The sequence below is a fragment of the Hyperoodon ampullatus genome (genome assembly GCF_949752795.1).
Source record: "Hyperoodon ampullatus genome assembly, chromosome: 14".
Taxonomy (NCBI): Eukaryota; Metazoa; Chordata; class Mammalia; order Artiodactyla; family Ziphiidae; genus Hyperoodon; species Hyperoodon ampullatus.
In genome coordinates, this window is record NC_136927.1 from 59,308,502 (window position 1) to 59,327,649 (window position 19,148).

Below are 19,148 nucleotides of genomic sequence, written 5' to 3' on the forward strand. Positions count from 1 at the left end.
TGCCGATGCAGGAGACACGGGTTCGAGCCCTGGTCCGGGAAGATCCCACATGCCGCGGAGCAACTAAGCCCGTGTGCCACAGCTATTGAGCCTGTGCTCTAGAACCCGTGAGCCACAACTACTAAGCCCATGCGCCACAACTACTGAAGCCCGCGGACCTAGAGCCCGTGTTCCGCAACAAGAGAAGCCACCGCAGTGAGAGGCCCGCGCACCACAATGAAGAGTAGCCCCCACTCGCACAACTAAAAGAAAGTCAACGTGCAGCAACGAGGATCCAGTGCAGCCAAAAATAAATAAATTTATTAAGAAAAAAAAAGTACATGGCTTATGTAGTTAAATTCCCTGGTGGTCCAGTGGTTAGGACTCTGCGCTTTCACTGCCGAGGGCATAGGTTCAGTCCCTGGTCCAGGAACTAAGATTCCACAAGCCATGCAGCGCCGCCAAAAAAAAAAAAAAAAAAAAAGGCAAATAGTTTGACAGATCTTATAACACTAAAATTAATTTCCTTTCTTTTCTCCCTCCATTTTTGTTACCCAGAGTCACTTTTCAACTATTTGCCTGTTTCTTTTGGCATTCGTTGGTGTATTTCTAAATAACATTTGTGTTTCTATTTCTTGATTTCTAGGATATATCTATGTCTATAAAATCTTTTGACTTCTCTGTTATGGACTTTGATGCTCTAGGTCTCTTGTATCACTACTCAGTTTTCTTCTACCCCACTTCCCCTCCCTTTAATGTCCCAACATAGGTTGCTCATCATTTTTGGTGAGGCAGATATTCAAGGTTTATATAAGTAAGATTATGTAAATATTGTTTACAGCTGAGTAAGGAGAGTAACATGATAACATTTTCTGTCTTGTTCAACTTTTTTGTGTTGTTTGGAATTAATCATTTTTGTTGCTGTTATTGGCTTGGTTTTCCATCTACCTATTACTTGTTCATCCTCAGATTACCCATCAGAAATGTAAATCTTCTCTCCTATGTAATATCCATCTCCTCCAGCATAAACTAGTTGCTCTTTGTGTATGCTCACAGCTGTAGTCCTGGGATCTTCCTTCATCATTATCCTGGGGTTTCCCTTTACTTCTCTTCTATGTTGAACTTATGTATAAACTTCAATTATAGTTCTCTTTACCTTAATACTGGGGCATCTTGTAAACTCATTCCTTCATGTAGATTTTGGTCTTTGAGATTTTCTTTTTGTTCTTTTTATAAGTAGTATATACTAGTGATAGCTAGGATCTTAGACTATTAGAGGTATGAGGGGCTTTTGGGCTCACCCAGTTCTAGTCCTCTAGCTTCCTGGCACCTAGAAACCGTATAGATTGTTTGGGGTCCTCCCCACACCCCTGTCTGGAATCTGACTCCCCTTCTTGTCTCTCCAATACACTAGCAATGTGGGTTTTGGAATCAGATAATCTTTGATGTGATGTCAAACCCCATTCTGTCCCTTGGCTGTGTAATCTTCAGCAGGTTTCTTAATCTTGTGAAGACTCTTTTTACTTATCAACAATATGGAGCTAATAAAACTTACCTTACAGAAAAGTTGTAAGGATTGGAACTGATGCAGATAAAGCAGCTCATTCAAGGCTTGCCACAGTGGAGACCCTGAGACAATTGTGGCTCTTGTTATTTCCATCTTGGGACTTAGTCTGTATTTTTTTTTTTTTTTTTTTTTTTTGGGCTGTGCCACGCAGCATGTGGAATCTTAGTTCCCAGACCAGGGATCGAACCCGCGCCCCCCTGCATTGGAAGCGTGAAGTCTTATCACTGGACCAGCAGGGAAGTCCCTTAGCCTGTATCAAAAAGAGCCACATCAATTCAAAACACTGGATCTACACCAGTCAAATGATGTTCCACATGGTTCTTTTGTTCATTTCAGGACAACATACAGTAATCTCATTAAGTACTCTTAGGTAGTATTAATTGCAGTAACTTAAATTATTTAATGTGCTTTTAAAATTATATTATTTATAAAAGTATTTGTTAAATTAATCCATGTACTCTTCTATTTAACAGCTTTAACCCCAATAAAAAGGAAAAAAAAGTGAATTTATCAAAGGTGTAGCAGAAAGTCTCCCAACAGAGAAGCTACATAGTTACTTTCCTTTTATATAAGTATTGGGTTGGCCAAAAAGTTCATTTGGGAAAAACCAAATGAACTTTTTGGCCAACCCAGTATATTTTAAGTGATGGCACTTGTGTTCTGTTTGTTCCACTATTTGTATGTACTTTTCCATGTGTTGATGCCTGACACACACTTACTCTGTAGATCACCCTCCTCGTTCTGGAGAGACATATGGGTTTTCAGTTTTTTGCTATTGTTAAAAAAAAATTTTTTTGGTCTTTTTTTTTTTTTTTTAAGTTATTTCTTCAGATCTAGTTCCCAAGATGAGAAGAAGGACTTTGAACAATTGCTTTAGTTGCACATTGTGTTGAACTAAATTTAGATTCCAGCTTCCGAAACAGGTATTCTTTCTTTTTTTTTTTTTTTTTTTTAAATATTTATTTATTTATTTATTTGGCTGTGTCAGGTCTCAGTTGCAGCACGCAGGACCTTTGTTGCAGCATGTGGGCATTGCAGTGTGCAGGCTTCTCTCTAGTTGTGGCACACAGGCTCCAGAGTGTGCGGGCTCAGTAGTTGCCCTGCAGCATGTGAGATCTTAGTTCCCCGACCAGGGATTGAACCCATATCCCCTGCATTGGCGGATTCTTAACCACTGGACCACCAGGGAAGTCCTCTGAAACAGGTATTATTAAAAGCCCTGTTCTGTCAGCTGAAGAGTTCTATTAATTGCTCTCTCCTTTGTTCCCACCATGCCTGTGCTGCAATATTAATTGAGATTCCTAGTGACTATTTTGAGGCATAAATCTTTAATTATCATCTAAGTGTTAAAGAAAAAATTATTTCAGTACTGTTTTTCTGATGTTTTCTAATTTTTAAAAAGTTGGCCATATGCATTCATAGGAGTAAGCTAATGGTCTATAGCAAACTTTTTCTGTAAAGGGCCAGATAGTAAATATTTTATGCTTTGCAGGCCATATATTCTCTGCCAAAATTACTCAGCTCTGCTCTTGTAGTGAGAAAGCAGCCATAGACAATATTTAACAAATGGCCTGGCTATGTTCTGATAAAACTTTACTTAGAAAAACAGATGGAGGGCTGGATTTGGGCTCTGAGCCATAGTTTGCTAACACCTGATCTATAGCATCTGGACCCACAGATTGAAACATAGTGGGCAGAATGGTCCCCAGGCCACAGTAAGAAACCAAGCGTATAAAGATTTGGCATGAGAGAATTCCGTTCTGGTTCACAAAGAAATTAGAGCATACATTTCTGCCATCCAGAGAAGCCTGTGTAGCTGGGCTACCTGAAAAAAGCTACCAGCCTGCCCTGCAGTCCTCTATTTCTTATGCTGTGGGCTCTGGAAGCAAGGGTCTGACGGGAGTTGCTTAGGCATTTCAGAAAGTCATTCTGGCACCCTCGGGACCCTCATGGGATTTTCTGCAGCAAGAGCCCTGTCTGGTCCATATCTTGGCAGCTTAGGGCTCCCTGGGTTTTCTTTGTCAGGCCTTGGCATTTCTCAGGTGGAGGGAAAGACAATAAACATTGAAAGCAAGAGTACAGCAGAGTCATTTTCATAGCCTCTCATGGTTTCTACTATAGGAGAAAAATGGGACTTGGGCTGCTCACAGGCAGGATAATCAACACCTGACTCACTGGAAGCATTGCTAATCTGCCTCCTCCAGAGGAAAGCTGTGCTGTCCCCTTGTCATCAGGGCAGTTGCATGAATTGGTGCTCCCTGAGCCCAGCTTTGAGATGCTCTTTGTGTCCCACCCATGAATTGACAGTGAGTAGGGCCTGGGCCTTCTGCCCTCCCCCACCAAAGTGGGTGAGTTTTTTTTTTTTTTAATGTTTATTGGAGTATCGTTGCTTTACAATGCTGTGTTAGTTTCTGTTGTACAGCAAAGTGAATCAGTTATACATATACATATATCCCCTCTTTTTTAGTTTTCCTTCCCATTTAGGTCACCACAGAGCACTGAGTAGAGTTCCCTGTGCTGTACAGTAGGTTCTCATTAGTTATCTGTTTTATGCATAGTAGTGTATATATGTCAATCTCAATCTCCCAATTCATCCCACCCCCCACCCTTGGTATCCATACATTTGTTCTCTACGTCTGTGTCTCTATTTCTTCTTTGCAGATAAGTTCATCTGTACCAGTTTTTCTAGATTCCATATATAAGCTATATTATATGATATTTGTTTTTCTCTTTCTGACTTAATTCACTCTGTATGACAGTCTCTAGGTCTATCCATGTCTGCAAATGGCACAATTTCATTCCTTGTGAGTGAGTTTTTGAGTTTACTTCCCAAGTACATGACTACTCTGTGATAGTGATTTAGACTGGAGAGGTCTGGAAGGAGGATAGGCATCTTCTAAGAGGTACAGGAGCAGCATTAGAACAACCAAATTCTGTAATCAAAAGGAGGAACAGAGAAGGTTATTGCAGGTATAATTAATTAAACTTTACCCCAAATCCCACTTTTTACTTTAGCTGTTAGTATGGCAGCTTTTACCAACTTTCTTATTCTCCAAGTATGCTCTTTATGTGTTGATATCAAAGAGGTGGAATACATTGCTCACTTTTGTTCCCAGCTTTCTCTTTGGAAATCTGCCTGCCTCCTTCCTGTTGGATGTTAGTGGAACAGCTGTTTCTAAGCATAAAGGAAGTCTGTCCAGAGGACAAAGGAAGTTCAGACTGAGGAGCAGTCCGAAGAACTGCCCAATAGCACCCTGGGTTTGGGGCTTTCCTTTGCCTTTATGCAAGGTACATGGGGTTTATCCTTGATGTATGCTGTCTTGTGGTTTGGGCGTTCACCAGCATTGAACTTACTTGAGTGGACAGTGGTGTAGTTTTAATCCATTTCTTATAGTGTGTAAATTTTGGTATTATGATAGGTGGAAGCCACTTACTCTTCATCTACCCTTCTTTCAGTATCTGGCACCAATTCTGGCCCAGTCATTTGTGATCCATGGCTCTTGTGATATGCCGAAGATTTCCAGGCAGTTTCTGTGGAATGCCTTCTCATCCAGCTCTAATCAAGAACCATGTAAACAAGAAATTGCTTGGTCAAACCTGTGAGGACTGTGTTCTGACTGCCAAAATGATCAGTTCTGACACCAGAATGACAGCCACTCTCAAGCTGTTAAAACCTTTAAGATATCGAGCTTTTTGCAATCCTTTTACCTACAGTGCAACCCAAAGTGTGGCATGTTGGAATATGAGAAGCTGCGCATGGCGCAAAGGACAGGACTCTCCAGAAAACAGCCTCTGCCATCCTGCCAAAAAAGTTAACATTTGTAGCACCTCTGCTTCTGGGAGAATTCTGACAATTAGCAGTACCCTCCCCAGTTTGGAATTCAGCAGGGCTTCTGCCTCTAAGGCCAGCACGTTGAAGCCGGGCTCACCCAGGGCCATGAGAGTTGATGAAGAGGATGTAGAAACTTTTGATTCCTTTGAAGACCCTCGAGTTTTCCTACAGCTAAGACCAGAATACCAGCTTCACAGCTATAACAGGTCTGAGACTTGTCAGCCCCTGTCTGTTTCAGAAGGTGAACTAATTTTGCACAAAGTCACAGTTTATCAAGATAATCTGCAGCCTCAAATTATTGCTGACTATTTTTGTAAGCTGAGCTCTTTGCCTGCAGAGCAGCATCCTGTTTTGCTGTCCAATGCCAGCTTTGCTCTGCTCTGCCAGCTGAGTGTGAAAAACATAAATCTCTTTGATGCCCCAGATCTGATCCGTATTTTGAAAGCCTTTGTCAGTTTAGGAATTCCTCATTCCCATTCAATGCTAGATGTGTTTGAGACCAAATTTTGCCATAAGGTATGGGAGGTGAGTCTGGATCAACTTCTCTTGGTGGCTGACCTCTGGCGGTACTTGGGCCGCAGAGTACCTCGGTTTTTAAAAATCTTTTTTAGTTATCTTAATTTGCACTGGCAAGAGCTATCCTTGTCCCAGCTGATTCACTTAATTTATATTATAGGTGAAAATCGTCAGGCACCCCAGGACCTAATGAAAAAATTGGAATCATTAATCCTCAAGTATATAGATTTGATCAATTTAGAGGAGGTTGGTACAATCTGTTTGGGGTTTTTTAAATCAAGTAGTAGTCTCTCTGAATTTGTCATGCGGAAAATTGGAGACCTGGCTTGTGCTGACATGCAGCATCTGAGTAGTTATGCTTTAGTGAATATTCTTAAAATGTTCCGTTTCACTCATGTGGATCACGTAAATTTCATGAAGCAGTTTGGACAGATTGCTCCTCAGCGAATTCCTTCTCTGGGAGTTCAAGGTGTCATGCACCTGACTCTTGCCTGCTCGGCCTTACGCATCCTGGATGAAGGAGTAATGAATGCTGTGGCTGCTTCTTTGCCTCCTAGGGTAGCATACTGTCGAAGTAAAGATGTTGCCAAGATTCTGTGGTCATTTGGAACTCTGAATTATAAGCCACCCAATGCAGAAGAGTTTTATTCTAGCCTGATAAATGAGATTCACAGAAAGATGCCTGAGTTCAACCGATACCCAGAACACCTGCTCACCTGCCTGCTGGGCCTGGCATTTTCTGAGTACTTTCCAATAGAGCTCATAGATTTTGCTTTGAGTCCAGGGTTTGTCAGGTTAGCTCAAGAGAGAAGTAAGTTTGAGGTCACCAAGGAGCTGTATACTCTTGATGGTACAGTTGGCATTGAGTGTCCAGATTACAGAGGCAATCGTCTTAGTTCTCACCTTCAGCAAAAGGCATTGGAAATGCTGTGGAATTTAGCAAGGAAGGATATGAACTCAAAGCCTGAATTCCTAGAAGCTGTCTTTTTACTTGAGACAATGTTGGGTGGGCCCCAGTATGTCAAACACCATATGATTTTACCTCATACCCGATCTTCTGATTTAGAGGTTCAGCTTGATGTTAACATGAAGCCATTACCATTTAACAGAGAAGCCACACCAACTGAAGATGTAGCCAAATTAAGGCTTAAGCATGTGGGAATCAGCCTTACAGATGATTTGATGAATCAGCTACTAAAAGGGAAATCAAGAGGGCATTTGCAGGGGGAAACTGAGTCAGACAGTGGGCAGCAGCCCATGAAATTAGAGGAGGAGGTGGCCATACCTATGGGGGGCTCCCTTTGCAATACGGCAGACAGATTGGAGGCCATGGAGATGGCTGGCCTGTGCCCCCCAGCCTGCAGGCAGGCCCCACAAGTGAAACTGGCTATTCAGTTGACAAACAAGAACCAATATTGCTATGGTTCCAGGGATCTGCTTGGACTACATAATATGAAGAGGCGGCAGCTGAATCAGCTTGGATACCATGTGGTGGAGTTATCTCACTGGGAATGGCTCCCACTACTGAAACGAACTCGCTTAGAAAAGCTGGCGTTTCTCCATGAGAAAGTGTTCACCTCTGCTCTCTGAAGGGCCTTCAGGGTCATTTCTAGTCATAAATGCTGTAGATGTGCACTGTGCCAGGTGTTGTGAAACAGTTATAAAAGCCAGAATGTAGATTTGGTAATAAAATCATCTGTTGAGGAGACTTAGTTGTGTTCTTTTCTGTGGCAGATAGAAGCTAGCATACGTTACTGTGAAATAATTGTAACCTGGTTCAGTTATATAAGTTGCTGTTAATTTGTGCAGGTATATAATAAACATCTTAAAATGTCTTATGGTCAAGTAACTCCTATCTCATTTTCCTTTCTGTTTACCGGCCTCATCTCATGGTTATTTTGAATTTTTAGGACAGAAGTATAGTCAGGCATTGTCTAAAGCTCATTTAAAAAAACTGATTTTCTTATACTTTGTTTTAAAGAAAAATCTAAGCTTCACTTAGATTTCACCATTTTTCCCCCATGCATGTTTTCTTCACACCCTCTAAAATTAAAGTCCTTTTCATTTTCGTTTAGATTTGGTTGGTTGTCGTTAGTTGCTCGTTCTTCCTGTTGCAAAGAGCCATTTCAGAATTACCTTAATATCTTCCTCTTAGCCCCCTTGTCTGCATTTCTACTTCTCTTACATAATTCCTCCTCGCCCCACTCCCAAGGATATTTTCTCCTTAAAATTGGACCTAGAAGAGTAGAATTACATGAGTGCCTGTTGGGCCAGTGGTTCCCAAATCTGATGACCAGGCAGAATGTTTTTCATGGCAAGTAGCTCTGACAAGAAGGAAATGTATTACTCCCATAAGAGGTAGTCTAGGGGGCTTCAGGTTTGTATTAGAGCCACAAGCATAAGAAGATTGTATATATGTAAGAAACTTAATACAGGTAACTTTTATAAACACTTGGGGTCTATGAGAATTTGTTTTAAAACGGGCTCCTCCCACCATTATTTAGGTTTCCTCTCAAGTCATTTCCCCATCCGTGCTAACTAAAATTACCCCATTGGCCTTTGATCATGCTCTGTCACCTTCAGCTTCATTATCCTCATTGCATTCAGCAGTATCAGAAATTATTCTTTATTTACTTACTGGTTTCCCTGTTGGAAGGTAGCTCCTTGAGTTAACTTTGTCTAGAATTTATCTGCAGTGCCTAGAATGGGTCCTGGGACATAATAATGTTTAGTGAGTGTGGTCGGGGAATTTAGAGTGGTTGGGCATTGCTGGAGAGTTGGGGGTAGAAGGAAGGCAGAGGATGGGGCTAGAGAGAGAGAATATCTGGGTCACAAGCCTTATGGCCTTGCTAAAGAGCCTAGGTTTACAGGGGCTAGAGTGCCTCTAAAGGGTCTAAGGGAGTAATTGGAGAGATTCATGTTTTAGAAACGTTAGGTAAAAAGCAGGATAGAACTAGATTGAGTGGTGGGGGTGTGTGAGATCAATCAGGGAGAATATTTCACAAATGTGTGCAAGAGCTCATGTGAGAGACAATGAAGGCCAAAATTATGGGAATGGAAAATTTAAATTTCAAAGATGCTTGGAAGGGGAAGAAGATCAATACTTGCTAATTGATCAGTTTGGGGAATGATAATTTTAGTGCCTAGATTGATAGGGAGTCAGCAACTACAATTGAGACTAAAGCAGGAAATGTGTTTGGGTACAGAGTTAATGCTGAGTCTGCCCAAGTCATGCTGAGATGGGCCTCTAGGCAGAAGGGTCCAGGCTGGGGTCTCAAATGGGCATGAGGTCAGATGGCAGAACCATGAGTGAAATTGCCTAGGACAGGTGGAAAGTAGGTTATTGCAGGTAGGGAGGGGAAAAGATGACCAAGAGTAGAATACCAGAATTTATAGGGAGGGCAAAGCAAAGGGATCCAGTGATAAAGACAGGAAAAGAACAGTTAGATAATCAGACTTAGGAAAAAATAGGGGCATAGAAGTAAGTCTGGGCTCCCCAAGACCACTTTCACTAGAATGATTCACAGAACTAAGAAAAACTTAGAGTTGTGGTTTATTATAGTGAAAGGATACAGATTAAAATCAGCAAAAGAAAAAGGCACATAGTGTAGAGTCTGGGAGAGGCCAGTCATAAGCTTTTAGTTGTCCTTGTCCAGTGGAGACGTACAGTCTGCTCTTAATTCATCCCAACAATGATGTTTGCCAATATGTACAGATATTGCCAGTCAGGGAAGCTCACCTGAGTCTTGGTGTGCAGGGTTGTTATTTGGGGTCAGTCATGTAGACATGGAGTGAGTGCCCACATGGCTGACCTTAGTTACTCAGTCCCCAGCCCCTCCAGAGGCCCAGTTTATACAGCATGACCCAAGGCTCCCACCATAAATTACTTTGTTAATGTAAACTATCTGGTGTGGCCCAAGGTCCTAGATATATATACAACAGTTTTATCAGGCACAATGTTCCAAAGGCTTAGAGATTATATCCCAGGACTTGGTGAAGTTTCTTTGGAATGTGCAAGACTTGAATACCCCAAACCTGCTGAGTTAACCTTTCACTGCACAGAAGCCAAGGGTAAAGAGTATTTCAGGAAGGAAAGGGTTTGTATAGTCAGTTGCTAGGGAGAGAGCAATTAAGGCAAGAACTGAAAAATCTTCAATCAGTTTAGCAACTTGGATGTCACTGATGACCTTAACAATAGCAATTTGAATTGAATTGTCAGGGCAAAAGCCAGACTGCACACCTGTTGAATGAGTGGAGTTAAGGAATGGATTGCAAATATTGAGGCAGTTCCTTGGGAACCTTCGAAGGGATGGGGAAACTTGAGAAGGATTTAGAATGGGACTAGGACTGCCAGATAAAATATAGTATGCCCAGTTAAATTTGAATTTCAGATAAGTAGTGAATAATGTTTTGTAAAATACATGTAAAATTGGCCAATTTAAACAAAGTGTACAATTCAGTGATATTTACTACATTGATGGTGTTGTGTACCCAGTCATCACTATCTACTTGCAGAACAGTTTCTTCACCCCCAAAGGAAACTCCATACCCATTAAGCAGTCACCCCACATTTCCCCCTTCCTCAGACCCTGGCAGCCACTAATCTGCTTTGTCTCTATGGATTTGCATATATGGATATTTCATATAAATGGAATTGTACAATATGCAGCTTTCTGTGTCTGACTTCTACTTAGCATAATATTTTCTAGGTTCATCCATGTTATAGCATGTACTAGTACTTCATTCTTTTTTATGGCCAAAAAATACTCCATTTCATATATATACAATATCTTATTTATCCACTCATCAGTTGATGGACATCAGGTTGTTTTCACATTTTAGCTATTATGAATAGTGCTGCTGTGGACACTCATATACAAATTTTTGTTTGAACACCTGTTTTCAGTACTTTTGGGTATATACCTAGGAGTGAAATTGCTGGGTCATGTATTAATTCTATGTTTAACTTATTGAGGAACCACCATACTTCCGCAGTGGCTATACCATTTTACATTCCTGCCAGAATGTACTAGGGTTCCAGTTTCTCCACATCTTTGCTATTTAAAAAAAATAGCCATCCTAGTGGATGTGAAGTGATACCTTATTGTGGTTTTGATTTGCATTTCCCTAGTGACTGATGATGTTTAGTAGCTTTTCAATCTTAATATCAAGTATTCCAACCCATGAACACAGGATGTCTTTCCATTTACTTAGCTCTTTAATTTCTTTCCTTTTTAAAAAAAAAAAAAATTTATTTATTTATTTAGGTTGTGTTGGGTCTTTGTTGCTGTGCATGGGCTTTCTCTCAAGTTGTAGCGAGTGGGGTGCTACTCTTCATTGTGGTGCGCGGGCTTCTCATTGCGGTGGCTTCTCTTGTTGCAGAGCACGGGCTCTAGGCTAGCGGGCTTCAGTAGCTGTGGCACGCGGTCTCTAGAGCGCAGGCTCAGTAGTTGTGATGCATGGGCTTAGTTGCTCCGCAGCATGTGGGATCTCCCCTGTCCAGGACTCGAACCCGTGTCCCCTGCATTGGCAGGTGGATTCTTAACCACTGCGCCACCAGGGAAGTCCAGTCTTTAATTTCTTTCAACAACATTTTGTAGTTTTCAGTGTGTTAGTTTTGCACCTTCTCAGTTAAATTTATTCCTAAGTATTTTATTCTTTTTGATGCTATTGTAGATGGAATTTTCTTAATTTCCTTTATGAATTGCTATTGCTAGTATATAGAAATACAACTGATTTACCCTGCACCTTTGCTCAATTCTTTTATTAGCTCTTCTAAGTTTTGTGTATGTATATGTGTATATTCTTTAGGATTTTCTATATATGGGATCATGTCATCTGTGTATAGAGATAGTTTTACTTCTTCCTTTCCACTTTGGATACTTTTTAATTTCATTTTCTTCCCTAGTTGCTCTGGCTAGAACTTCTAGGCAAAGTTGAATCGTAGTGGTGAAAGCAGGCATCCTCGTCTTGTTCCGGATCTTAGGGGGAATGCTTTTAGTCTTTCACCACTGAGTATAATATTAGCTGTGGATTTTTCGTAAATGTCCTTTATTGTGTTGAGGAAGTTCCTTTCTATTCGTAGTTTGCTGAATGTGCAATAAATAATTTTTTAGTGTAAGTATGTCCCAAGTAGTACATGGAACATTCTTATACTAAACAACCAAAAAAAAATCCATTGTTTATCCAAATTTCAGATTTAAGTGGGCATTTAAAATTTTTATTTGCTAAATTGACAACCCTAAGATAGACAAGGCTGGGTTCTTTTGAGGTGGCTGATGGGGGCAGAAGAGACTTGAATGTTGTTTACATGTTGAGGAAAGGGTCCAATAGTCAGAGATAAGTTGAAGATTCAAGAGAGAGGCAAGAACAGATGGAATAAGGCCCTGGAGGAGAAGGACAGAGTTAGGGTCAGGTTTGTATGTGAGGAGCTTGGTTGCCTTACCTGGGTTCCCATATAATTTTTCTGACACTGCTATTAAGGTACGGAGTAAATGGTATTAGAACCCTTCCCCATCTGTGCCTTGTTTTGATCCTGTGAGTTTCTTAAGAGTAAAAACTGTGTCCACTTGTGCCTAGCGAAGTATCTTGCACATATTAAGCTCTTGAAGGGTGAATTGGCTCCAGGTATATAACATTACAAGCTTCTTTTGGGCCTACACCTGTGTTTTGGTCTTCCTGCTTCCCTCTCATCGGTGGGTGACTATGTGGGATAGGCTGGGACAGCTGTCTTTCATTTTAACCAGCTATAAAAAAAATGCACACAAGTCAGATTTTTTACTTGGATGGACCAGTAACTCAATTTAGAAATTATAAGAAGTACTGTACTTCTTTAAAAGCTGAAATGTCCAATTTATGAAATTGCTCAGTGCCTTGGTATTCCACCCACTCTTTGATGCTAAATGCTTTTCTCTTATTTGACAGGTAATCTTTTTTTTTTATTCTGTAACCTGTTTGAGCCTAGTCTTTAAAATATGTGTATCTGCCAGAATTACTTTCCATTACATTTTCATGAGACTCAAAAATCAGCTTGTATAACTCAGCTATGGCAACTTCTTTGTAAGCCAAAGGAAGATGGATGCACAGGTGTCCAGAAAGTATCATGGTCACCTTATTCTCTTCTCAGTTATCCCTCCACACTTCCCCACCTCTAGGTTCTGAGTCATCAGCAACAAAAAGGTTTGCTTGGCTGCTTTAAGCTCCAAGGAAGCACAGACAGAAACCTTCCAGATAGGATGTCCCAGTTTGCTTAGGACTTTCCTGGTTTTAGCAGTGAAAGTTCCACGTTCTGAAAAAAACCCTCAGTCCTTGGTATACCATATTGTTGGTCACCCTACCTCTGGGTCCCTTCTCAGTCCTTCCCTTGCATTTTCCCTTCCTCAGCCTGGTACAGGGAGGCAGAGGAGAAAGGTCTGTCTCCGTGTGGACATCCAGTCCTGTGGGGCTGTCAGCTGCAAGAAATACTCTGAGCGTGTATCTGGAGCCTCATTCTTCTTCCTCTTTTTTTAATAAATTTATTTATTTATTTATTTTTGGCTGCGCCCAGGCTTTCTCTAGTTTTGGCGAGCGGGGGCTACTCTTCGTTGCAATGCGCAGGCCTCTCATTGCGGTGGCTTCTCTTGTTGTGGAGCATGGGCTCTAGGCGCGCAGGCTTCAGTAGTTGTGGCATACGGGCTCTAGAGAGCAGGCTCAGTAGTTGTGGCACATGGGCTTAGTTGCCCTGCAGTATCTGGGATTTTCCTGGACTAGGGCTTGAACCCATGTCCCCTGCATTAGCAGGTGGATTCTTAACCACTGCGCCGCCAGGGAAGTCCCTCAAGTTTGTTTCTTATAGTGTGGGTAGTGGAATTAAACTGGAGTCTTCAGTTGAGGAGCTTAGATCTGGGTGAGGAACTTTAAGACTTCTGTGGTAATAGAGTATTTGGATTTATAAAAGGACAGTACAAGGGATCCTTGTGATGGAACTGTTCTGTATCTTGACTTTGGTACACACAAAGTGATTACATAAATCTGTGCAGAGAATAAAATTGCACAGAACTTAATAAACAGGCACACACAAATGAGTACATGTAAAACTGGTGAAATCTGAGTAGGATCAGTAGATTGTGTCATTGTCAGTTTCCTGGTAGTAATGTTGCACTATAACTATGCCTTTCCAGCCCTGCTTCCTCCAGCTGAGTGGCATATTCAGCATTTCCTGGATTGGCCTCACGTTGTCCTGTTTCTGTGCCTTGACTCTTACTGGTCCTTCTCCCTAGTGCCCTTCCTATTTTGTTCCTGTTCTTGTCTCTTGGCTCCTATAGTCAAGCACATATTGTACGATTTACCACTAGTCTGTGGTATCTGTCCTTCTTCAAAGTTGTCCATGAGGTCAGACATGTGTCTTAGTTGTCTCTAGTTCAAACGTTACTCCTGTGAGTTCTTCCCTGACTTCTGGGTATACCTTTGGCCAATGTTTTCAGTCTTTTTCATCAAAAGCCACAGTACATTTTATATTGAACCTAGTATATATTTGTTATATGTATTTGTATAAAACTGAAACAAGAGTCTCATGAAATAATGCACTATGTGCACTTTGGTATTTTGTACTTTTTTAGTTCATATTTCTTTTCTTCAACCTATAACTTGATTTTAAAACAACAAATTGAAAAACATTGATTAGACCATCCTTCCCTACTCTTAATGTCATCTGTGAAAAGCTCTGTTACAAACCTTTGTATTCCATAATCACTGTTGGAAGGAAGTTTGTAATGCTTCAAGACTTGAGGACAGGACCGCGTTATTTAACTTTTTTTTCCCCACAAAAAGACTTATAGAGAATATTTACTGCAGCTTTTTTTCATAGTAAAAAAATTAGGGCTTCCCTGGTGGCGCAGTGGTTGAGAGTCCGCCTGCCGATGCAGGGGACACGGGTTCGTGCCCTGGTCTGGGAGGATCCCACATGCTGCGGAGCGGCTGGGTCCGTGAGCCATGGCCGCTGAGCCTGTGCGTCCGGAGCCTGTGCTCCGCAACGGGAGAGGCCACAACAGTGAGAGGCCTGTGTACCACAAAAAAAAAAAAAAAAAAAAAAAAAATTAAAAATATAAGTGATAGGTCAATGGAGAAATAAACTGTGTTTTAGTCATACAGTGGAATACTATGAAGAAGTTAAAATGAACAAACTAGATATACACATTTCAACATGAAAAAACCTAAAATAGTAATGCTTAATAGAAAAGCATGTTGCAAGATAATACACGGTAAATTATCATTAAGGTACATTAATGAGACATGAACATGGCAAAATGTTAGCATTTGCTAAATCTAGGTGGTGGGTAGAAGAGTGTCTACTATGTTATATTCTTTACCTTTTTATCTAAAATATTTTGTAATAAAAAAAATCTTTGTAATGAAAATTGATATCTGCTTATAAATATTTATTATCTTGCTGTCTTATAATGCCATATTGTCTGGCTCCAAGCTGCTTCTCTGAACTGCAGGGCACTTTAGCCATGGTCTGTGGTCCTCAGACATGGTCTCTCTTGTACTTAGATGCCAAATTTGGATAAGGAGTCTATAATTTGTAAGTATTCACTGGAGAGTGTTTGCAGTGAATTCAGGTAGCTTGGCTATTTCCTAGGCAGAGCTGAGGAGGCCGTCTTCCTGGATGAGACTGTTTGCATTTTCATATGGTGCGCCATTCTTTTTTTCTGTGTTAAACATTAAGGCAGGAAGTACTTGCCTTAAAAGATCAGGAGTGTTGGAACAAGAGAGAGGAAAAGATCATACACAGACCTCAGTGGCAACCAGAGTCGTACAGAACCCTACAATGTTTGGGCATCACTATTTCCCAAAGAAACAGATACCATGATTTGTAAGATTTTCTTTAAAGGGTCTGCTACTCTAATCCTGTAATGGCACAGTCACTTGTTTCAGTTTGCTCTCCAGTCCTAATTTGTTTTCAGTCACTTTTTCCCCAATCATTCTTTATTATTATTATTATTATTTTATTTTTATTGTTATTAGACTATTTAAGAGTAGTTTTAGGCTTACAGAAAAATTGATCAAATAATACAGAGAGTACCCATATACGTCCTCTCCCTTGCATACAGTTTCCCTATTATTAACATCTTGCATTAATGTGGTATATCTATTATAATTGGTAAGCCAATATTGATATATTATTTTTATTTGACATCCATAGTTTACATTAAGGTTTATTCTTTGTGTTGTACAGTTCTGTGGATTTTCACAAATGTATAATGCCATGTATTACAGTATCATACAGAATAGTTTCACCACCTGACCATTTCATTTTTATCTCCACTCCAGTTCCTAGCATAGGACTTGTAAATGTTACATGAATGTGCAGTGTTATCTCATCTAAAATTAAATATGACCAATCAAATTCAGTAGAGTTTGAAAAACATTTAAAGAACAATCTTCCACAACCAACTAGAGCCTATCTTAGGAATAAAAAGATGGCTTAAAATTGGAAATTTTGGGACTTCCCTGGTGGTACAGTGGTTAAGAATCTGCCTGCCAATGTAGGGGACACAGGTTCAATCCTTTGTCCGGGAAGATCCCACATTATGCGGAGCAACTAAGCCCATGCGCCACAACTACTGAGCCTGCACTCTAGAGCCCACGAGCCACAACTACTGAGCCCCTGTGCCACAACTACTGAAGCCCACACGCCTAGAGCCCGAGCTCCAAAACAAGAGAAGCCACCAGAATGAGAAGCCCGCGCACTGCAACGAAGAGTAGCCCCTGATCGCCGCAGCTAGAGAAAGCCTGCGCGCAGCAACGAATACCCAACGCAGCCAAAAATAAATAAATTTATTTATTTAAAAAAATTGGAAAATGTGTTATATCTCATTAATCTGTCAAATAAGAAAAATAATAAAACTCTATATAGAGACAATCAGAATTCAAAGCATATCCCTGATTTTCAAAAACCTATGAAAATCAGAGTGCTTTATTAACATAGAAAGAATATTTCAGTCTAACAATCAGCACTATGTTCAAAGATGAAACACTAGAGGTGTTTTCTAATGGGAACAAAACAAGCATGGCAACTCTAATATTTTATATAATTCTGGCAGTTCTAGCTAATATAGTAAGATGAAAGACAGAAATAAGAGTTACCATTTAAGAAAGAGGCTCTCATTATTATTGAGATTGTAGAACCTCCTGCCCCCCCAAATCCCTGAAAATTTGTTAAAATCAATGAGCTCAATAGGATAACTGAGGGACTTTCCCTGGTGACCCAATGGTTAAGACTCCTCACTTCCACTGCAGGGGGCCCAGGTTCGATCCCTGGTTGGGGAACTGAGATCCCGTGAGCTGCGTGGCACAGCCAAAAAAAATTAAAAAAGTAATCAAAAGCTTTTACCAACATGTGGAATCAACATGAATGCAGACTTCTACAAATGTGGACTGTCAGATATATTAGCATTTCTGAACACCACAGTGATGTGGTTTTCAGAAGTGAACACTTCTTGGTAAAGACCTGAAGTAAACAAAGTATGATCTTCCTGTGGTTTACATGGAAGTTCCCTTCCTAGAAAATTCAGCATGTATTAAAACCATGTTAAAAAATATTCTGTTTATATGTAAAACTGACATAGGGGCTAGGCTGAGGTAATAAACATTCACAGGTCTCATGGCAGATCTTCACTGTGCAGAAACTACTCACTAAAATGTTGCAGGATGCCCAACATGCCTGGCCTCTGCAAGTGGCACTTACTGAGCACGACAATACCAAGACCCCGGAGGGTGGCCCTGTCGCTATTAGGAGTTTTTCATGGCCTTGTCTGTTAGATGGAAAAGCATAGAATGGCTGGCTGGCCTCATTCAAGGAGTTCAAATTCGTTGGAGAGGCTTACCACTGGAAGGGATGTTTCTAGTGCCTTCCCTGCTTCTCTACAGAGAAAAATGAAGGCTGTTGGACATTAGTCTTTTGATTTCAGTTTTATTGAGCTATAACGGACATATAACATTGTATAAGTTTAAGGTGTACAACATAATGATTTAATATATGTATATATTGTGAAATGATTACCATAATAAGCTTAGTTAACATCTGTCACCTCACATAATTACATTTTTTTTTTGTCTTGTGATGAGAACTTTTAAGGTCTGTTCTCTTAGGAGCTTTCAAATATACAATATATTGTTAACTGTAGTCACCATGTTGTACATTACATCCCCAGAACTTATTTATCTTAACTAGAAGTTTGTACCTTTTAACCACCTTCATCCATTTCCCTTACCCTGCTTATTGGTCATCAAAATGACTACAGTTGACCCTTGAACAGCACCAGTTTGAACTATGCAGGTCCACTCACATGTGTATTTTTTTTCACTAAATACATACGACAGTACCACACAATTTGAGGTTGGTTGAATTCACTTATGTGGAAACAATACAGAGGGCACACTGTAAAGATAAACATGGATTTTCAATACCTGTGTGGAGGGTCAGTGCCCTTAAACCCTGTGTTGTTCAAGGGTCAGATGTGTTTGTTTGTTTGTTTTAATTTATTTATTTTTGGCTGCATTGGGTCTTCATTGCTGTGTGCAGGCTCTCTCGTTGCGGTGAGCAGGGTCTACTCTTCATTGCAGTGCGTGGGCTTCTTATTGCAGTGGCGTCTCTTGTTGCAGAGCACAGGCTGTAGGCATGCAGGCTTAGTTGTTCCGCGGCATGTGGGATCTTCCTGGACCAGGGATCGAACCTATGTCCCCTGCATTGGAAGGCAGGTTCTTAACCACTGCGCCACCAGGGAAGTCCCGAGGGTCAGCTGTATTTGGATTAGATGTTCTCTCTCTCTCTCTCTCTCTCTCTCTCTCTCTCTATATATATATATATATATATATATATATATAAATAAATATAAATTAATTAATTTATTTTTGGCTGTGTTGGGTCTTCATTGCTGCGTGCGGGCTTTCTCTAGTTGCAGTGAGTGGGGACTACTCTTCCTTGCGGTGTGTGGGCTTCTCATCTCGGTGGCTTCTCTTGTTGCAGAACACGGGCTCTAGGTGCGTGGGCTTCAGTAGTTGTAGCACGTGGGCTCAGTAATTGTGGCTCATGGGCTCTAGAGTGCAGGCTCAGTAGTTGTGGCACACGGGCTTAGTTGCTCCATGGCATGTGGGATCTTCCCGGATCAGGGCTCAAATCCATGTCCCCTGCATTGGCAGGCGGACTCTTAACCACTGCGCCACCAGGGAAGCTCCTAGATGTTCTTTTAAGGTGCTTTTCAACTCTTAAGA

General features: G+C 40.8%; 1 protein-coding gene across 1 annotated transcript; it reads left to right on the top strand.

Moving 5' to 3' along the window:
- The first annotated feature begins 5,177 nt into the window (after nt 1–5,177).
- Nucleotides 5,178–7,639, top strand: FASTKD5 (FAST kinase domains 5). Its single transcript, XM_079719724.1, has one exon. The coding sequence runs from the start codon at nt 5,193–5,195 to the stop codon at nt 7,482–7,484; it is 2,292 nt and encodes a 763-aa protein (XP_079575850.1). The 5' UTR covers nt 5,178–5,192; the 3' UTR covers nt 7,485–7,639.
- The last annotated feature ends 11,509 nt before the right edge of the window (nt 7,640–19,148 follow it).

Coding starts and splice junctions, on each gene's coding strand:
- FASTKD5 (XM_079719724.1), top strand. CDS start 5,193: ATGACAGCCACTCTCAAGCTGTTAAAACCTTTAAGATATCGAGCTTTT.